The following is a 20,727-nucleotide window of genomic DNA, read 5'->3' on the forward strand; positions in this document are numbered from 1 at the left end:
CCGTGCTGCCTGCAGTGCCACTGTATGTGTCCCTACAAATCACCCCATCCCCACTTCTGGGGGTCAGGGATCCTCAAACCCCCAATAAACCCTTTGGACTCACACTGTCCATGTGCTGCAAAGTTGTTTAGATGGATAGGAACACCCAGCCCCTTCCCAGGAGGCCCCAGTCCCAGACAGCACACACAGGGCAGGGCATCCTCAGGGTCCCACCTCAGCCACTTCCCCTGAGCTGCAGTGCTGCTGGTGCCAGGTGGGAGCTCTCTGGCACCTGCTGAGCACCACTGTGGCCATCCCCACGTGGCAGGCACAGAGAAGGGGAACTGGCATGGGTGGGGGGGCTCCAGCACCCCACTGGCATAATCTGCTTCACCAAGAAAGCCAGTGAAATAAAATAACAGTGAATGTTTTATTGAACATTGTTTTAATACCATATCAAAACACCTTGACTAATGAAGGAAGCTCCCCCCAAGCTCTGAACTCTTTTTTTCCCCCGTTTTTTTTTAATATATAAATACAGAAAGGTTTCCCGCAGGGGCACGGCCACCGGCAGGGGAGGTCTCACCAACGAAAACGCGCCCGCCGCGCCAGGAGGGGACGGGGATGGGCGAGGGGGTCACTGCCATGAAATGACACCATCTTGGCACCTCCAGCAAAGCCACCCCTGCAACTCGGGGTGGCTGGGAGCATCCAGGGGGCCACTGGGGCCTTCCCCATACCCTCCTCAAAAGGGTCCAACCCAAAGCCGATGGAAAAGAAAGAGGGGAGGAAGTTTTGGCAAGAGGAGCCCGGCGAGGGGGCACAGGAGGGGCGGCGGGGATGCTGCAGCTCTCCAGTCTCTGAGTGGTTATAGCTGAGTTAAAGAGTGACCAGTCTGTAAACATCACCGGGGCAGGGAAGCTCAAATTGAAGAACACGCCAGTCAACACGAAGCTTCAGTTGTGGTTTGTTGTTTGTTCTTTTTTTTTTTTTTGTCCGTTTTCTCTTTTTTTCTTCTTTTTTTTATCCTTTTTTTCCTTTTTTTTTCTCATTGTAAACACTTGAAAGACGGACCCCTGCGACTCAGCAGGGGGGAGCAGTGTCCCCGCTCCCGGCGTGGGGCAGAGTCCCCATCTCAACGCTGCCGGGGCCCGGGGTGGAGATCTCCAAAAGGGAGATAGGAGAGAGGAGGAATTTCCCGTTTAGTCAGTGCAAAAAAACCGAGCAGAGCCCCCGGGCGAGTCCGGGTGGGAGGTGGGGGGGTTGCCGGTGAGAAATGCCGCGTGCTCCGTTTGGCCGGCTGTCCCCCGGCAGCTTTCCCCGTTCGGTTCGGGGACAAAAGCCAAACATCATGGCAGGGTTTCGGCCGAGGGCGTCCCCGGGGCCTCCCTGGCAGGCAGAGCTCTCCTGGTGACCAGCGGCTGTGGAGGGGAGAGCAGGTCGCTCCGCTTTTCTCACACTGTCGTCTCCTGGATGTTTCTTTTTGTTTTAAGTCTTTTAAATTAAAATAAAAAACAAAACAAAACAAAACAGAAAGCAGAAAAACAACAGAACAAATAAAAATAATAAAATAAAATAAAAACTGCGCCGTTGTCCCAAGTGGATTCAAGTTTCTGGGTTTTATTTTTGTCTTCTCGAGGAATTTAAAGTCAGCCCAAAACTCCAGGCGGGGCAGGGGGGACGGGGAGAGGAGGTACAGCAGGTATAGCAAGGTGCCCTGCAAAGGCAGAGAGAGACCGTCCCGGGTGAGGAGCAGGAGCCCTGGCTGTCACGTCCCACCCTGTCCCACCCTGTCCTTCACTTCCAGCCCTGGATTTAAAGTCAGCATGGGAATGTCCCTTCTGAGCAGCCCACCACAGGCTCACCTTAGAGAGAAGTCAGCAAGTACGCTCGGCAGGTCAATCAGAAGGATGCTCTGGGCAAGATCTGTTCACTTCAAACCATGAGTCTATACAGCTGCAAGAGGAGAGCATGTTACCACCGTGCTGCTGAGCCTCAGGTGTGCATGCCTGTCCCCTTGCCACCCGCCTGGCTGTCCCCTCATGGTACCTTTTGTGATAAATGCAGAGGCAGGGCAGCCTGGCTATCGTGTCCCCCTGCAGCAGCTCCTCCAGGCAGATCACGCACTCGCCGGCGTCCTTGGTCAGCACGTCATCTGGGAGGGGAGGACAGGGCAGCAGTGAGACAGGGACCACCAGAGCACTCCCCTCCCTGGGATGGAGTGGAGCCCAGGGTCACTGCTGCGGGGGCAGCCGGGATGGGGTGGAATGGCAACAGTGCTGGAAAACACTGGCAGGAGGCTCATGTGGAGGCACAGGGGGGACATGGGTCTGGAGCATCTGGAGTAACACAACCCTTACCCCTGGCTTCCAAAAATCACCAACCAGTAGGGGCTGAGCATCACTCCCACACTAGTGGTCAGGAGAGAGGTGGGAGATGCCGGAGCTGGAGCTTGCAGCCCAGTGCTCAAGGCCAGCAAGGAGGGGAGGAAGGCAATGACCCTTAGGGGGCAGCCCAGGGAGACACGGGACAGCAGGGCTCCCTCTGGCACCGAGGGGAGGGGAGGGGGCCCCCTCGGGGTAGGGGGCTGTTACAAAGGAGCCTGAAAGCAAAGGAGCAAGGCTTGAGCCATGACAGGGGAGCAGAGTGGAGCAGCACCATCCTGCCGGAGCACAGCCCTCTTGGGAAGCCCAGCCAAGCCGCCTGCCCACAGCAAATGTCTCTTCAGCCACCCCGAGCCATCCCAGGGTGGCAGGACGCTGTGTCCCCCACACAGCCTGGCCCTTACCGTTGTAGGAGAGGCGAGGTTTGCTCAGACACATGATAAAGTGCATTTCCATCTCGTCAGAAGCCACAGATTTGGAGCAAATGGGGCACTTGAAACCTGGAAGGAGAGCAGAGAGGCGAGCCCTTAGCGAGGGCAGAAGGAGGCGTCCACCCTGCATCCCGGGGAATCCCTGGGGCCATGGTGGGGCACGGCAGCGGGCAGCCCCTCACCTGCTGCCTGCATGGTGACCCTCACCCCACACAGCACCCACTGGGCACCCGCTCATCCTGTGCCGGCCACCAGCAGCCTCCAGCGTGGGGACAGCCACCGAACAGGGACAGCTGCCGAGCTGGTGTGCTGGCCGTCCCTGTGCCCGCCGCGCAGAGGGCACGGACAGCGTGCCAAGGCAGTGCACACGTGGCCATCAGCTGCTGCCAGGCCTTAAAGGGCGAGCAGCAGCCTGGGGCACGCAGCACCGAGACACTGGCAGTGCATGGGCACGTCCCTGTGCCTGGACAGTGCTGTCCCTGCTGCCAGAGCTCAGCACCATATGGCTGAGCCAGAAAAGCTGCAAGGAAGGAGTTTTTTTCTATGGCTTCAGCACAGGACTGGCAGATTGGAGCCTCAAACACAAATGTCTGCTTTGTCCAGCTTTTCACAGGGGTGAAGTGGGTGCTCACCCCTCTGATGCCAGCCTGCTTCCCCAGAAGCAGGGGGACACTGCAGGCTGATAAGCCAGCTTGACCTTGGCCCTGCCTGGTGATTTGGGTTCTTGGATGAAGCTGCATGGGATGCCCAGATCTGCTCTGTGTCCTTGCTTGGGGTGGTGCCAGGGTGTCACACCAGTGTCACACCTGCTCGAGCCATGCAGACCACCATCGGCCCCAGCCCCACTGAGCAAGGCTGCCCCAAATGCAGTTTGTAAGCCCCAAAGTCACAAGGAGCAGAACCCCAAACAGCCCTGTAGGTCACCCCTCTGGGACTCTGTGCCCTTCCACTGCAGCCAGCTCAAGGCCACGAGGGTTGTCACTGCCCAGCAGAGCAGTGCATCTCGAGCCGAACACGCGCGTGCCACCACCACGGGTTTGCACCAGAATATCCAGCAATTCCCTGCCTGCAGAGAGGGAGAGGGTAATTTAAGGATCTGCCTTCTAAAAGCAGATCAGGTTTGACTGCAGTGCTGCTTAAGAGCTTTCTTCATATATATGCAAAGGCTGCTCAGGAACGAAAAGAAAAAGAATGTACACAAATTATCTAAGGATGAATCAGGTTCTTGTTTGCCACCATGTGGATGTGGACAGGGCTTTTTATTTTGCTTCTTATAAGAGACAAAGTACAGGGTGGCTTTAAGGAGAGGCAGCTCAGACCTCTGCTGTGCAAACAGCCCCTGTAACTTCTCAACACTCCAGTCCTCATTAGCAGCAGTGATAAATACAGTTCACTTCCCAGATCCCTGGATCCTGCCCCTCCAGAGTGTCGTTATTTCCCAGGAGGGTGCAGCAAGGATAAGCACTATGGATGGTATGGGATTGGCTCTAAAAGGACCTGCTAAAAGATGGAGCCCTCAAGCCCAGCAGCATTGCCACTCTGGGAACAGATCCCTGCCCAGCCTGGCTGAGCCACAGGGTGTCTGCTCTGAGTCCAGCCCCATTTGCACCAAGCCCCAGGCGATAGGGCAGTGCTGCAGCCAGGGCCTCGTGGGCAGCAGCACCGATCTGCCTCCTCCTCTCCAGCCTAATTTTACTCCTGACCGATTTATACCTTGTGGCAGCCGTGCCCATTAGCTGAAGTCGCTGGTTTTTTCCTCCTCCCAAGTGTTTACCCGCCCGGTGTATTTATAGCGTGGATAGCTCAGATGGCCTCCCAGGCTGCCTGCTGCAAGACCCAGCCGGCCTCCCCTTGCCAGACACCCTCCTGGTGCCCCTCTCCCCTGGCAGCCCGCCTGGCCCTGGCCCTGTCCCCGCCTGAACTGCTCCTGCCTGGCACGGATGGGCTGCCAGCGCCACCGGCACCGGTCCCTGCCAGGAGCTCTGGGCACTGCTTCCAGCAGCAACTCCCTGGAACGGCTGTGAAGGGCTCCCTTTGGAAAAGGCATTTTGTCTGCAACCTCTGTGTCAGGGCACGGCATTTGTAGAGGTTCAGTACTGTTCCCTGTGCTGTGTGTGGGCAGACCTCGTTTCCTCTGGTCCCCCCTTTTCTGTGCCAATGTGTTATTTTAAACAGCTGTCCCAGATCTGCCAGCTCCGGCAGCACCCGAAGGGATCCTATGAGACGTGCAACCAATGTAAAGGGAAAAGGCCCCAGATGAAACTGCCTGGTCTGTGGCTGCCAGGGCATGGCTGCCAGCAAAGCAGCAGGGCCAGGCAACAAGCAGGGTCCTCTGCAGGCTCCAGCGAGCGGCTGTTGCTGTATCTCCAGGCCTATTTGCTAGCTGGGATAGCTTTAGCACGGTTATAAATAGCTGGCATGAACACTCCTCATGCTCCTCACTGCTCCCTGGGCAGCTGGCTGGGGCACCAGGACTCCTGACACCACCACAGCCCCGTGGCAAGGACGTGGGGACATTGGGCAGACAGAGGGGCCCAGGCTCAAGCCCCCACCTATGTGGCATCCTCCAGCCAGACAGGTCTGGGGGCTGAGCCAAGTGCAGAAGCACACACACACTTTTCTGGCTCTGCATTTCACAAGATGGAGGGGGGGAAAAAAGGAAAGATGAATATGCAGTTCATAAATTCCCAAGTTTGAGCAGGAGAGAGGAGCTGGTGTGGAAAGGCCCCTAGGGCAGGGGGCTGCCCTGCACCCCAGCTGTCGGCACAAATACTTGACATTGCAAAAGCAACTGCTTGTGTTTCGCTCCATGGCAGGCACAGGAGTCCACCAGCAGTGGGGAAGGGGAGGCAGCTGTGAACTCCCCACCCCTTCTTCAGGTGACCTTTGGGTGAAGGTGATAGGCAGAGAACCAGTGGGATCAGGGGACAGCCAGCATCAAACAGCAGCAGGCACCAAGCCCGGTGCCTTGGAACATCCCTTCACAGTTCAGGCAGGAGCCTGTCCTGAGGATGAAAGAATGAAAGAGCTGCTCTCCACATGGCCAGCCCCCTCCAGGCCATGGTATTTTCCACATTCCCCGAAATCCCCGTTAATTTATCCTGCCTAAGCTGCCAGCCGGAGCAACGCAGGAGATTACATTTTGACAGCTGCTCATGGAAAATTCAGCTCCCTCCCTCCTCCTCAAGCCCTTTATGTCCTCCTCCCACATGCCTTAAAAAAAAAAGAAAGGAAGGGCCCAGCTATTCCTCTTGCCTGGGCCTCCCACACCCATGGGGAGGCCCGGGGGTTGCTCCAGGGAAAGGCCATGGACACTTCCCCCCTTCCAAGGCATCTGGTGCAGCTGGTGATGCTCCTGCCCACGGCACATTAAACCTGAAGCTGGCACTGTCACCTCATGCAGAAATGTGTGGGCAGGTACCAGCTCCCAACAACAGTAAGTGAAGAAGAGGAGGGTGCTGCAGGAAGGGGGCTGGCTTGGAAAGGCAGGTTCAGGTTGAGACCTGGACTCTTGCACCTTGCAGGAGACTTTGAGAAAGCCAAGGGCTTTCCAGGGCTGTGAGACATGGGCTGGCAGGTGATCTAATCTCTCCAATGGCTTGGTCTAGAAACCAGGAGCAAGTGGCGCTGGTGCTCTCCAGAGGCTACTACCCTCTGAGTATTTTTAGGAAGGTTACATGGTTAATTTTAGAGAGTTGGGCACAGTAGAGCTGGGAACCTCTGAAAATCTCCACCCAGTGCTATGAATGCTGAAAAAGCCTGGTGGTTAACCCTCACAGTGCCAAAAGCATGCCACAGAACTGCAAGGAATTTAGTGATGGTGCCAGGATCGAGACACTTTTCCAACCCATTTCTAAGTATCCCAAATAGAGCTGATTCTGGAGTTGGGATAGGAAAATCCCATCACTTGTGTCTACTGAGCAGTACAACAGGGTCAACCACGCCATGTCCTGTGAGTAGAAGTGGCTGCTCCCTTTGGGGGGGGTGAGACCATGTCCACAGGAGCTGCAAGCCTGTCCCAGCTCCCTGGGAAAGGCATGTGCCATGTCTACCTTCACCTGCCAAACCCTCCTCCTGCTGGGTGTGCCTCCAGGCAGATTGCTTACAGACCATGGTGCCATCAGGAGCAGCCCTGGCAGAAGGACACCATGGCTCTGTTACTGGCAGGTGGCTGACATGGAGAGCAGCAGCTTTTCCACTGCACAGCACCTCCAGCAGTGGGAGGAAGACACAGGTGGGGATGATGTGCCCTGAAGGCAGGAGGAAGCAGCAGCCCAGGCACAGCAGCCCACACAGCATTCACCAACTGGATCCCTGGTTGCCCAGTCTCCCACTACTGCCACGGGATAAACCAGAAGCCCTGTGAGTGGAGGCAGCAACACAAACTCCCCAAAATGTGCCTGACCCAGGAGGGATCCCTTCCCTGGTGCCCAGCACCCCACAGGACACCTGGAGAACCAGGGAGCTTGGGTAAGCTCCAGGCTGCCTGATGATCATGGAAGATTTGGAAACCTCAGCTGCACAGCCCATCTCCATGTCTCCAGAGAGCATCCTGGGCTCTCAGCCAAGGGAGCTGGCTTATACCAGGTGAGGATGCATCCAAACATGAGATAAAACCAGAGAATATTTGGCCCAAGCATGGAGTCCTGGTGCCTCCTCCTTGCTGAGTAAACCATGAGCATCCCACCTTCCACCAGGCTTCCCTTACACTGCCAGCTGAACCAGCAGCATGTGGAAGCTGGAATACATGGATCATCTTGGAAAAACTTAGACTAATGATTGAGGAAGAGGCAAAGACTGAAGGACCAGCTGGTCAGTCTGAAGCATGTAGGGTTGGGTGAGGCAAAGGGATTCCAAGTCCTCCCCTTCCCTTCCCCCCTGAGGGCTCCAGCACAGCCCCAGGAGGGAAGAAGGGATCAGGGAGGAGTTATCCTCTGTGCCAGCCAAATGAAGGAAATCTGAAGAGCCAAGATATTCAGACCCAACATCTCCGAGAAAATAAATTCCCTTTGGGTTTAAAGCAGCCTCATTTTTTTAAAGTGATGGTCACAGAGCAGCACATTGGAGATGGCACATGGATGCACAGAGCACCTCTCCAGCACTGGGGCACAGCAGGGACCTGGCAGCTGAGGACTCCATGAGTGTCCCCTCACGAGTAGAAGCCCACCAGGGAAGTGATGCTCTGCCAGCCTCAGCCATGCATTCGGGTGATGCTGCAGGAGGCAGCACCAAGTGCCCACAGGCCAGGATCCACCTCCCCCTGCAGAAGGAATTGGCATCAGCTGCATGGGCAGAGGCAGGAGCCAAGGTCCAAGGCAGCCCTGCTGCCCCAGCAGGACTCAAGGCACTGGGTGAGCTCCACCATGCTGGGCTATTGTGCAGCACAAGGGCTGACACGAGCAGGGACACGTAGGCAGGAAAGAGTAAAGCACTTAAGCTGCCTCATTTGCCAGCTTCGAAAAAGGGAGCGTCCTTCCTCCTCATTCAAGGCTGCAGAGAGGCTGGAGAGCATAAAGGATGGGTCCAGGGTGGAAATAAGATATCACACCTTCCTGGGGATGGAAGGAGGCAGGGCTGGGGGATGCCAGTGAACCAGCCCCAGATGATCAGCCAAGCAGGGGATGTGGCTTGGAAAGAAACTCAACCATTTGGATGGCACATCTCTGGATGGCAGTGCCTAGAAAGAAACTCAACTATTTCTGCTGCCTTGGCAGAGGGATGGTCTTGCTCCATCCCCATCCCACCCCACCACTTCCTTGCTGATTGAGTCAGTTCAGCTTGATGAGAAGGGAGAAAAGGAATGTTTGTAATATGAAAGCAGCACCCCAAAAAGAAGCTGCTTCAGCACAAGGCCAGGTTTTCCAAGGTCTAAGAAAAGCTGTCCCTGGTGTGCAGTAGCTCCTGGCAAAGGCCACACGTGGCAGCTGTCTGCTGTCAGGTCAGCCACACACCAGCCAAGGGTGGCAGGGACGTGCCATGGAACACAAAGCTGGCCAAGGGCAGCACAATCCTAATGCTCAAGGCACTGTGTTTTGGAGACACCGCTCCAGGTGCCCACTCCCACCTGACTAAAGCCACAAAGAGGAGATGTAGCAGCAAGGACATGGCATGAGTGCTTCAGGTGGGATGTAGGGAAATCACTGGGGTCAGAGAGATGCAGGACACAGAGCAGAGGGGCTGGGTGACACCACACCACAGAAACCCAAGGCTAGCTTGCTGCAAGCCAGGAGGCAAAGCTATTTCTTTTTTAGCCAGTTGGGTTCTTATGGAGGTGGTGGGGGAGGATGGGAAGAAGAACAGATTGCAATTCTGGGGCTGAGGAAAGCTGGAGAGTTGGAAAGGAGCAGGAGACATGGGAGAGGGAACCCCACAGGAACATTTGCTCCAGAGCACCCAAAGCTATTGATTCTCAGCAGATGGACACACCAAAGCTTTACAAAACAAAGAAGCCTGGTTATATGGTCACTGGATGTCCAGACACCAAGTACCCTCCTTGCCTGACATTGTTTGAATATTGACCCTTTCATGGTTGCAATTGCAATTTTTGAACAGAAGTACCTATGCTAAAGGCAGAGATCATCTCCCTCATATAGCTCAGGCTATACTGCAGGATCAGTTCCCCCAGTCTGGATGAAAAAGGCAACTTCTCAGGGTCACCCTGTCTTCTGGCAAGTCCTAGTTTACTGCAGAAACACTCCCCCAGCTGCTGGGAACAGGTTTCATAAGTATGTGTAGCCCAAAGCTAATTTTAGCACCCCAGAGAAGAGCAAAGTTAAGCGAGGGGTCCTGGGTGATAGCCCAGAGAAGGCATTAACACCTCCAACTCCTGCTGTCGGGCTGCAGGGCTCAGATTTACCAAGTTACAACCTATCCAGGGCTCCTGCTAGTCACAAAACAGGCCTGGGGCCATGGCATGGCTCAGGAGAACTGCAGGGATGCTCTGGTGCTGCCTCCACACCTCTCGAGGGACGTTCAGGTGTTCAAATTCACTGCCCAGAGCGGACAAGGATCCTGCAGGCACACCTGGGAATTTCCAAAGGGTTTGCCTGAATGCCTGCTTTTTTCCTCCCACATGTTTCTCATGGGAAGGAGGAGGCCCAGCCAAAGCCCTGCTGTGGGCAGCAATCATTTGCAAGATGCACAGAGCCAGCAGGGTGACGAGGGGGTCCCAGGTGCTGAAATGAAGGAGCATTCTGGCAGCACATTGGGATGCAGCAATTTGGAAATCAGAGCAGGAAAGGATAGAATTTGGCACTTTGGCTTGGCAAGGGCTGGGAGGGAGCAGCAAGGCAGTGTCACGTGGGGACTGGTGGGGTGAGTCATTTCTGACTAAGACATCCGCTGGGGAGGCACCCACGGAGTCCCCACCGCCAGGCTCCAGCACTGAGGAGCTGCCAGAGGAATTCCCGCTTTTGGAAAGGTTGAAACACCAAAGCCTGACCTGAGCCACTCCCAAACCCAGCTGGCTCTGACTCCATGGGGGGAGTTGCTTCCTGACCCCTGGGTTTTTCCAAAGCAGAAAACTTGTGCTCTGATGCTGCCGAGGCTCCATCGTGCCTCATCTTGAGATGATCTCTGGAGAGGATGATGGGACACTCCAGAGGCACACAGTGACATGCCCTGGCTTTGTGATGCTGGGAGTATGGCCAAGCAACGATGGCACCCACATGCCCCTTCCAGCCAGGGAGTGATCCCAAACAGCTCCTGGGACACCTCCTCCCCAGGCATGCCACAGCAGTACTGCATAAAGAGCACCATGGAGGGTGTCTTTGTGTCTGGGCCATGGTGGCAGGATCACTGAGGCAACTGTTTTCCATCAGTGCAACATCCTCAACCACTGGGGTGCATAGAAAGGATGACACGTTGCTTTTTGGGGTGGAGAAAGAGCAATTTTTATGTAGTGGGCAGCAATCAGAGCATAAAAGACACACAGAGCTGCACCCACCCACAAGCAGTGCATGGCTAGGGAACACTTGTGGACAGTTCACAGTGGTTATTTCTGCAGAAAGACAAAAAAAAAAATTGAAATTTTTCCGCTACTGGAAAAAAAAACCTTAGTGAGGAGCATGCTGCAGAGCAAGCCCTGACCTCACCTGCCCCTCACATGGAAGGAAGGGCTGCATAGCACAGAGCATCTCCCTGCTCCCCAGGAGAGGCTGTGATTGCTGAGGGATACCCAGTGAATATCCCAGCCTACCAGGACAGCAGGAAGGGGGAAAAGCAGGTGCAAAGCTGGGGGTGATCACCTTCCTCTGTTGTACTTGGCACAGAAGGGGAGGGATTCTCCACAGCACCAAGCTGCCCACACAGGCAGCATGAGCACTCCTCTGACAGCCAAAGGCCAGGGATTTGGAAGGAAGATCTATGTTGAGGACGGGGATATACCACTCCAGAGCTTCCCAGCTGCCTTTGCAGCATGGAGGAGGCTGGCAGACAGAGCCAGCTTTCTGCAGCCCTCCAAACACAAAGCACAGCATCTCAGAGGAATGGGCCCCTCAGAGAGTGGCAGGGTCTGCCCATGCTGGATCCTGCTGGAGGAGGCAGGAGGGGCTGCACACTGTGCCACAGGCAGGAACAACCCTGCCCAGGTGCCCCACCTTCTCTGTCCTTTTGCTTCAACATGTGCCAACCTCCAACATGGAAAGGGCTCCTTCTGAGGAAGGAGACAGTGGGGCTGTAGATGACAAAAATCCAGCTGTGGGGTTTGAAGTTCTCTCTTCCCCATCACAAAAGGCAACAGCCAGAGGAGCAGAGTGTAACCTCACTTCCAGAGCCAGGCAGGGCCTTGTGAAGCAGCATCTTCCCATGAAACATTCACCCAGGACTGGGTGCAGGGTGCCACCTGTTTTGTACCTGTCTACAGGGAGCAAAAAGAAATCAAAGGCATCTAAAAACCCCCTCAGAAGGGTAGGATCCAGGCAAACAGCAGACTTCAAGGGCTGTGAAATCAGGCACAATAAATAAGCAAATGTACATTTGTTTTGAAGCAGCAAGATCCGACTGGGGATGAGCTGAAATGCCAAGGCAGCCAAGGCAGGGTGCTCAGCCTCAGCCTGTCCTGCTCAGCACCAGCTTACCAGAGGTTTGGCTCCAAAACTGATCTCAGCCCAGACTGACTTGCCTCCCTGCAGACAATAACTTAGGCATCTGCCTAGAGCCAACCTCACCTCCTTTTCCCTGGCTACAGATGTCTAGGCCTCGGATGCATGGATTGAAAGGTGGATCTAATTCTGCTGCAGCGCTTCTGATGAAGTGCAGCTCCATCACCTTGTAGAAAGAGCTCCCAAATGAATTACTGCAATCACCCCAGCTGCAGGAGAAACTGCAGGCTTTCCCCTCACTGGTGACAAAGGCTTCTCCAAAAAACAATCCCCCAAACGCCCACCAGCCCAAGCTGTAATGCAACCATCCAGGATGTGAAGAGCAGAGCCTGTGGCACCATTCTCAAATCACTGAGCTGTGATCAGAGAAACTCACAGCCATGGTGAAAGCCAGGGGGAGAATAAAGAAGGCAAGGCAGCTTTCAAGGCAGCAACAGGCAAAGAGACACAGAGGACATGGAAACGCCAATGGCCTCATCCTGGAAGGAAATAAAATGCTGGGCAGGGACGTGGGACAGGGTGAGCATCACTGAGTTCTCCTGCCTGACTGCAGCTTTCCCCCTCTTGTGTTGCAGGCAGCTGGCCTCTAAAAATACCCACTGTTGTCACGCCGTCCTGCCTGCTTGGGCCAGGAAACTGCTCTGAGCAGCTTTCAGTTCCATTCTTCATCTGCACTGCTTCCCTCACCAGGATCTGTCCCAGCCCCTCTCCTGTGCCTGGCAGGTGACAGTCTCTCTGGATCTGTGGCCATAACTTGACATAAACTCAATTAACCAAGGGTGCTAACTGGGAATAATACAACCCTGGGAAATTTCTGCTAGGGTTGCTGAAACTAGCAAGAGGTAAATATTTCTACAGCATGTCTCTGCTTCTCTACAAAGTGCCACAAGACCGTTCACAGTCTAATTTCATGCCACTGGGAACCCCACAGCTACATGAGTGTGCACAAGCACAGAGAGTCACAAATTTCCCAAGCTCATTGAGCCCACAACACCAGCAGGGTCAACCTGGTGCTGATGCTGGCCAGCTCTGGTCTATAGGGAAGGAGGGGAGAGAAGGGTCAGCTTCACCTCAGATGTGCAATGCAGCCTCTCCAATGGTGAGGAACCATTTCCAGTGGCAAAACACACCCTGGATGAACACCCCCAGCTGCCCACAGACCCACATTGGGTCTGAGTGATGCACCTGCTCAGGTTCAGCTGGTGGCACATGGCACAAACCTGGAGGCACAGGGACCACAGCAGGGAGCACAATGTATCAAGCTCCCTTCCAGCAGCACAGAAATCAGTCATGAAGATCTGCCTGCTGCTTCTCTGGCCTTTCCTTCCACCTTCCTCAAATCCCAGATTCTACAGACCTGCAGTGGGCTGGAAAGTTAAACCATGACAAGGGAGAAGCAGACCCTGTCCCCCCAGCACAGGCACTTCCCTCCCCTGCCTGCAGCCCAGCAGGGCAGGAAACCTGCCAGCAGCCGGGCTCTGCCCACGGGAAACGCTGTGCAGCAGCACGAGAAGAGGCCCCAGGCAGCAGAGCTTCCTGAAGCTGCACCTCCAGCAGCCTCCCATCAAAAAGCACCCAGCAAAAGCATTCAGGCACACAGCACCTGCAAGGGACAGCAGGAGCACCCCTGGGGGGGACTCAAGCCCCCAGTGGGTTCGCCCCCATTTGAAACCTGCCTGGTGGAACTGGTGCAGGGAAGACATTTAAGGCCCAGCTTTAACCAGTCTTGCTCTATCTGAAACTAAAAAATTGGTGTCCCTACAGGGGGAGGCTTGTTGTACCCTGATGCTTTGCCAGGCCAAAGCAGGTGGGCAAAGTGCTCTGCATCAGGCCTGCTGCTTTACAGCATCACTTGGCTGCTCATGCACATCATTCCCAAGCCCTTGTGATTTCAGTTTTCAAGGGAACCAGGAGAAAGCCAGGTCACATTTACTCAAAACCAAGTACTCAGCACATCTGGGGTTTTGGTGTACCAGCAGCAGATGCCACGAAATGCACCTCGTGGTTGCCCACCATCTGCTTGGGGCACCACAAGACTGGTCCCTGCAAAGGGAATTTATCTGAAGAGCCCTTTGCTGCCTGTCTGATGTGTCACATGAGATATTACATCGGAGGGGGAAAAAAAAAGCTTTTTTTTCTCCTCCTCCAAAGTGGGCTTTTCTCCCTCCCTGTGCTTCTCTTGAAATTAATTTTCAGCATTTAGCAGCATTTTCCCATGACTCTGTGCGCCTGCCTTGGCCAGGTGCCAGCCTGATACTGCTCCTCCACCAAAGATGTCTGTATCTGATTGATCCTCCGGCCAGTGAACGGGAGAGAGAGGAGAGAGAAGCCTTAATAGCACATTAATAAATAAGAGGAGCCTTTACGGTTATTCCAGTCACCGGAACAAACATCTCAGCAAAACAAACCAGCATGGGATAAACTTACGTCACAGGCTGGGAAGACAATCCTGGCTGGGAAGTGGGTCAGCCCAGGAGCACGAGAGCATCATCCTCAGCATCTCTAGAAGATACATGAGTGCAAGAGGGAGAGGGCACCCAGCTACCCTATGCTGATTTATGCACAGGTTTATAGAGCAGAGAGCACAGTTAATGTGCACAGGAATTGGTGCCTTGCTCCTGAGGGAAGCAGCTGGGATTTCAGAGGGCACTGGGGAGGCAAAGGCAGAGCAGAGACAGCCTGAGCTCGCTCTCACTGGAGCCTGAAGATAACTGCCGCCACCGCCGGCTCCGCGCGCACAACGCCAACGTTGACGCACTCCAACTTCAGCTCCAACCTGGGTGTGCATTAAAGCTGCCGCTGAGCCTCCCATCTTCAGGTGTTCAGCACTTTGATCTTCCAAGGTAGCCTCTGCTTCTTGCCCCATCCCAGGTGGACGGTGCCCAGCTGGCTCAGAAAGGGCAGAAGCACAAAAGCATCCTCTCCAGACCTGGAGAGCCCAACAGTTGAACACCACCAGTGTGGGGAGTCATCAGGACTGTTTCTGCACCCACTTCCCAAATGATCCACAGGTCTGGCAGTGATGCAGGTGCTTGACCTGGCTGTCAGACAGTAACCAGCACTAAACCCACAAAAAGATGGTTTGAGGACAGTCATCTTTGGAAATTTCCACTAGCAAAAATAGATTCAGAATGGCAAGTTCGTGCAGACCTTGGGGTGCCCTTCCCCTGGCCCAGCTCCTGGAAGTGGGGAGGGAAGCACATATGATGTCTGCATGTTGAAACATAGATTAGTTGGAAGGGAACCACAAGCATCATCAAGTTCAACTCCTGGCCCTGAACAGGACAACCCTAAGAATCACACCATGTGCCTGAGAGCCTTGTCCAAATACTTTCTGAGCTCTGTCAGATTTGGCACTGTGATCACTTCCCTGGGGAGCCTTCCAGTGCCCAACCACACTTTGGGGAAAAACCTTTTCCTAACATCCTATGTAAAGCTCCCTTAGCAGAGCTCCATGACGCTCCCTTGGATCCTGCCAGTGGTCATAGAGAGCAGAGATCGGTGCTGACCCTCCAGTGTCCTGCTCATTGTGCAGCCCACAGTCTCTTCTCCAGGCAGAACAAGCCAGATGACCTCAGCTGCTCCTCATATGGCTTCCTCTCTAGACCCTTCACTATCTTCAAGTCCTACCTCTGGATGCTCTCTCACAACTTTATATCCTTGTATTGTGGTACCTAAATCTGCACACCAGACTTGAGGTGAGGCCACAGGAGGGCAGAGCAGGATGAGCACCTCCCTTGAGCAGCTGGCAGTGCTGTGCCTGATACACCATGGGACACAGTGGGCCCATGTTAGCTCCCAGAACACACTGGTGACACTGGTGGCAGAACAGTCAGGGCTGAGAGCAGCTGACCAGCAAGCTACAATTCAGCCTTCTCATTCTGGTGTTGAGACTTCAATGGCAGGACTATCTGGAGAGCAAGGATTGCCAGGCACCAGCGAGAAAAGGCTCGGGACTCAAAGCTGCTGGAGCACAGCAAGGGTTCACCACAGATAGGCCTCTTCCCAGCTTGCAGAGACTGGGGCTGCCCAACACAGGTGTGCGCACACACCTTCAGCTCACCCTCCAACAAACCTCTATTTCCCACCCCATTACTCTGGAGCCAGATTGAAGAGCACTTCCAGCCTTTTTTGCTCTCAAACTGTGCCTGGAGAAGGATTCAGCCCAACACCCTGGCTGCAATCTCTGCATTAAAATCCCTCCCATCTTTCTCAGGCTGGGGCATCCTGCTCCAGGAAAGTGCTGCTGAGAACACAGCAGCTGATTTGGCAAAGAAAGCCTCCTGACACTGGTGCTACCAACATCCAGGACAAACAGCTTGCTTTGTCAGTGCACAGCAAGCCTGTGACACTCCTGGTGGTACTGCACAGGAGGATAAGCTAGGCGTTTCCTTGGGCTACCCAGCAGACAAGGAGATATGGATTTATTAGAGCTTCACTCAAGGGCTTTGGGTGATGAGTGGGATTTCCAGATAAACTTTAAGCTACTTACAGCCTCTGCAAACTCCCTTAGATCCTCTGATGAATAACATGAGAGACAGAGAGAACCACACAAAGCTAGAGACATGCAGCACTAAACCACACATCTCCCTTTTCTCCCTTCTTCTCACTATCCTTGGCTTTACTGAGAACTCCCAAATAGTCATAAACCTACAGAGGCAGGGTCAAGTGCTACAGGCAAATTCCAAAGTTGTGCAAGATGTGCCTTTTCCACTCACGGAGGTCAAGAAGTAGATCTCAGAAACCCTGGGCAGACAGGGAAATCCCAGAGCAGTTTCAGGTGGTGCTAGAACAGTTACACTGCTTGTGTGAGGCAGGCACGCCTTGGGAAAATCCCCACGAGGAAACAGGACTCGCCCAGAGAGGTGCTGTCCACTCAAAGGAAGGGACAAGCTCCATCATAAATGTCAGAGCTCCTTGCCCACCCCATTTGGAAGGTATATGTAGGCTTCACTGGTCACAAGAGCAGCGGCTCTCCTGCCCTCATCCTGGGACGGGCTAGGGACCATCAGTGTCTCACTGCTGCCCCAATTCAGGCATCCCAGCAGCCACAGTGGAGCCCAGAGGGAATCAGCAGTGGGCTCTTCTCACTGACCAGCCCCATGCACAGCACCTTACAGTGATGCTGCAGCATTCACTGGCTTTGGGGACCACTTTGCACCCTCCCTCTGTACAATCCTCAGCACAATGCTCCTCTCTTCCTCCCCAGGCACACCTAGCTCTTCTGCAGGCCTTCAGCTGCAGAGAGGGGAAGGAGGGACACCAACCAGGGAAGAGAGCTCAGCCTGCCCCAGCTCACTCCTCAGGGTCCCTGCTGAGGGGCCTGATGAGCCATGAAGCAGCTGGAGAGGCACAGAAACTCTGCATGGCAGACATAGGAAGCAGCGAGGCGCCAAGACTATCTGTGTGCTCCCGTTATCACAGGCACGCTGCTGCAACAACAGCACCTTATCACTGCCCTCAAGTCAGAGCTCCTCACTGTCCCACTGAGGACCCCACGGAGCTCAGGTTGGACTTTGAACTCCCAGCTCATCCCCCAAACCCAAGTGCTCCCTGAAAAAACATGAATGCAACCCACATGCAGAGAACAGCACCATCCAGGTCTCCAGACAGGGGCAGGCAGAGCAAGAATCCACTCTCCAGCCCTGTTATCAGAGTTTGGGGGCTCCTCTCCTCAGTAGTACAGCAGCTCAGGCAGATCCCAGGGATCCCAGGCCTCACGTCGGCGGGTCCCCTCATCCCCACCCTCGAGCCATCCTTCCAAAGGAGCAGGGACAGTCACGCGCAGCAATGTCAAAGCTCCTCTCCATTTACCAGAGCACTGCTGCTTCAGCACTTTCCAGTGGCTAATGGAGTGGCTCAGCACCACGAGAGGAGCAGGTCGATGGGGAGGCAGGGGGGAAGACGCAAGTAGCTCCTGACTGCCCTGCTGGAGGTTAACCAGCTGCAACGGGAGATTAACAGGAATTTCAGCAATCTTGCGGTAGCTTACTTCCCCCCTTCCCTGCAGTCTCCAAATCCTTCATTAACTTCTTACACTAAGAGAAGAAGAGTGCAAAAGTTAAATGAGCTCTGACAAGTTTTCAAAAGGGTTTTTAAGCATCCTCCACTCCTTTTGCTATTAATTAGCAACGAAGAACCACCACCGGGAGAGGCTTCGGTACAGACTGAACAGCTCTCACTGCTGCCCGTGCACGCTTCAGCTCAGCTCAAATGCTCTCAGAGGGCCCCAAAAGAGGCACCAGAGAAACCCAGTTCTTGCAGCACTTCCCACAGCTCACACTGCAATCTTTCAAGGGCACCGTGTTTAACTTCGCAGCACTGCACTAACTCACTCCAGTGGCTGGAAAACAGCTTACTCCATTTTGCAGATGGTTTATTTTTCTGAACAGGTTTTTGCCTCTCAGCATTGCAGTTTAAAATGTAACTGATACTCTCTGACCAACCACTGTGAGCTGCAGAGTGTTCCTGTAATGAGACCCTCCTTGCTCCAGCACCAGGCACAGCAGAAGCCCCCCTGGCCCTCATTCCCACAGAGGCTTGTAGAATACCTGGAAGGATGCTGTGCCTTCATCTCTATGTTTAGAAACCAGAGCAGCAGCACAGTCTGTGCAAGGTCATGGAACAAGAAAGTTTGCAGGAGCACTTGGTCTCAACTCTGGTGCCACATGCCAGCCCTCTCCATCTGCCAGGGAGCATGGCAAGCACCTGGCTTATCCAAATCAATAGAAATCAGACCTGGGGATGCAATGCAAGACACAGAGCTTCCATCTAATGGAGAAGAGCAGCCCTTGGAGACTGGGCAAAGCAAAAAAAAATCCCAAGATTTTTTTTTTCCCAAGAAGTAGGAAAATGGGCCCCACGAGACTCTTCTTGCACTTTATTCTTATCCACTGCTTCAGTCTCAGGCCTTCCTGAAAATGAGGCATTGTCCCAAGGCATATTATGAAATTCCCAGACCACGTCACACAAGGAGAACACAGCAGTTGCGAGGGGGACGGGTGGGAGAGAAATCCCAGACTATTCCAGGAAATACAAGGAGACATCCCTGAAATGATTTCCCCTCCAGCCAGGAGGGGAAGGGAGGACCTCCCACCTCGCTCCCTGTACCCAGCCAAAACTAGGTCAGTGACACAGCCCTGCTTGCAGGGAGAGCTCCTCTCCAGACACCAGGACACATGGAAGAGTCCAGCCAGGAGGGTGAAGGGGATAACCTTGCCCCTTCCCATAGCCTGACACGTTTCCCGTAAGAGAGCCCAGCTGGCTCCCCAGCCCTGTCAAAGAGGCAGGCAGTTCCTCCTCTGCTTCCTCCTAAGCAGCACAACCCTGCCAGCTGGCTTGAAAGAGAAAACCCACTTTGGCCTTTCCCTGGCCCTTTATCAGACAAAACAAAGGGAAAAAAAAAAAGATCCCCACACCTTGCTTTCAAAGGCTTTCTATGCTTCTTTCCCAGTTTCTAAGGCTGGAAACTGCTACACCTGACCGGCAGCCCTTACATACCTTCAGAAGAGACACGAGATGACCAGCCTGGTTGCAAAACCCAAGGTCTTGAGCTACAGCACCCTCAAGACCACTGTCCCCCAAGTCAAGGGGGGATGGGGTGGGGGTGCCACATCCACTGCTTCATATCCTAGAGCCAAAACACCTCCCTTCCAGAAAGCCTCCTCCCTTCACAACCCCTTCCTCCCTTGACCTTGACACAGATGCCAGCTTCAGCATGCACCCACCCGTCTGTGCCGGGGAGGGGATGGGGATGAGGGTCCAAGAGGGGGTCAGCTCGCCCTTCCCGGCCGAACCGCGCCCACCGCCGCCCCCGAGCACCCACGGAGGGAGGGGAAGCCAGGGGAAGGCTCCGGGGAGCCGGCACTCACCGCTGTGCGAGCTGAACCACCGCGGTGCGATGTGAAGGGGCAGCGCGTCGGCCAGCGAGGCCCTGGCGCCCAGGTACAGCATCCCGTCTCTATGGTGACCGCCTCCCGTCTCCTGGAAACCGTTGCCATGGGCGTACGTGGAGTCGGAGCCCGGACCGCCGCCGCCGCCGCCCGGGGCCCGCTCGGCCTCCCCCGCCGCCCGTGCCGCTGCCGCGTACAGCCCGAAGGGGACGGCGCCGGCCGCCGCCGGGTCTATGCCCATCCCGGCCACCGAGCTGACGGAGCGGCTGCGCAGCCCCATCGCGCCGCCGCCGCCGCCCGCCCGGTAATGGCCGAAGGGGGGCGGCCCCCCCCCTCCTCCCGGCGGCGGCACGGCGCTGTCATCCGTCGACACCCCCGGGAAGGGGCCCCGCGAACGGGTCGCCGTGCTCTGCTTGCCCCCCATGTGGGCACCGCCGGGCCGGAGGGAGCCGAGCGACAGCCCCCCGCGGGGAACGGGGCCGCGCCGCCCCCGCTGGGAGGCGAGAGGGGGCGGAAGGAAGCGGGGGGGCGCGGGGAGCTACGGGCGAAAACCCATCCCCGCCCCAGGCATCCTCCCCCCGCCGGGCCCGCAGGGGCGAGGGCGCCCCGAGTCCGCCGCCGCCACCGCCGTCACCCCCGGCGGAGGCCGCCGAGGGCTCCGGGGCCGCGGAGCGGGGAGGGAGCGGCGGGGGATGGGGGGGGTGGACGCCGGCAGGGTCGCTCCGCCCGCCTCGCTGGTGCCCGGGGCGCGGCCGGGAGCCGGGCGCGGATCAGCTGCGGCCCATGGGCGGCGGGGGCGGTGGGGGCGGCGCGCCCCGCTCCGCTGCGCTGCGCCGGGCACGGCCTCGCTGCGGCCGCCGCCTGGTGCTGGGCGCCGCGCCGGAGACAATAGCGGCCGGCAGCACGCATGCTCCCGCCCCCGGCCCCCCCGGCCCGCCGC

The 20,727-nt window shown here is 55.7% G+C and overlaps 1 protein-coding gene across 2 annotated transcripts; it reads right to left on the reverse strand.

Annotated features, from left to right (window-relative positions):
• Positions 1-390: 390 nt before the first annotated feature.
• On the reverse strand, positions 391-20,520 carry ZNRF1 (zinc and ring finger 1). Of its 2 annotated transcripts, none has more exons than XM_066557230.1 (5): positions 19,767-20,520; positions 2,768-2,863; positions 2,029-2,134; positions 1,845-1,935; positions 391-1,473 (listed from the first exon to the last, which is right to left on the reverse strand). In XM_066557230.1, exons 1-4 carry the CDS (start codon positions 20,209-20,211, stop codon positions 1,878-1,880), a joined length of 705 nt encoding a protein of 234 aa, XP_066413327.1. In that variant the 5' UTR covers positions 20,212-20,520; the 3' UTR covers positions 391-1,473; positions 1,845-1,877. The 2 variants fall into 2 exon arrangements, with proteins under 2 accessions (XP_066413327.1, XP_066413326.1); XM_066557229.1 differs by having other exon boundaries at positions 391-1,696; positions 19,767-20,512.
• Positions 20,521-20,727: the final 207 nt, after the last annotated feature.

The sequence above is a fragment of the Molothrus aeneus genome, chromosome 11 (assembly GCF_037042795.1).
Source record: "Molothrus aeneus isolate 106 chromosome 11, BPBGC_Maene_1.0, whole genome shotgun sequence".
In the NCBI taxonomy this organism is placed as follows: Eukaryota; Metazoa; Chordata; class Aves; order Passeriformes; family Icteridae; genus Molothrus; species Molothrus aeneus.

Bases quoted from the DNA above. Each gene is read 5' to 3' on its own strand.
- ZNRF1 (XM_066557230.1), bottom strand. From the start codon at position 20,211: ATGGGGGGCAAGCAGAGCACGGCGACCCGTTCGCGGGGCCCCTTCCCG. The intron at 2,864-19,766 runs GTGAGTGCCGGC...CTCTCCTTCCAG, and splicing joins GTGGTTCAGCTCGCACAGCG to GTTTCAAGTGCCCCATTTGC. The intron at 2,135-2,767 runs GTAAGGGCCAGG...CTCCCCTCCCAG, and splicing joins ACCTCGCCTCTCCTACAACG to ATGACGTGCTGACCAAGGAC.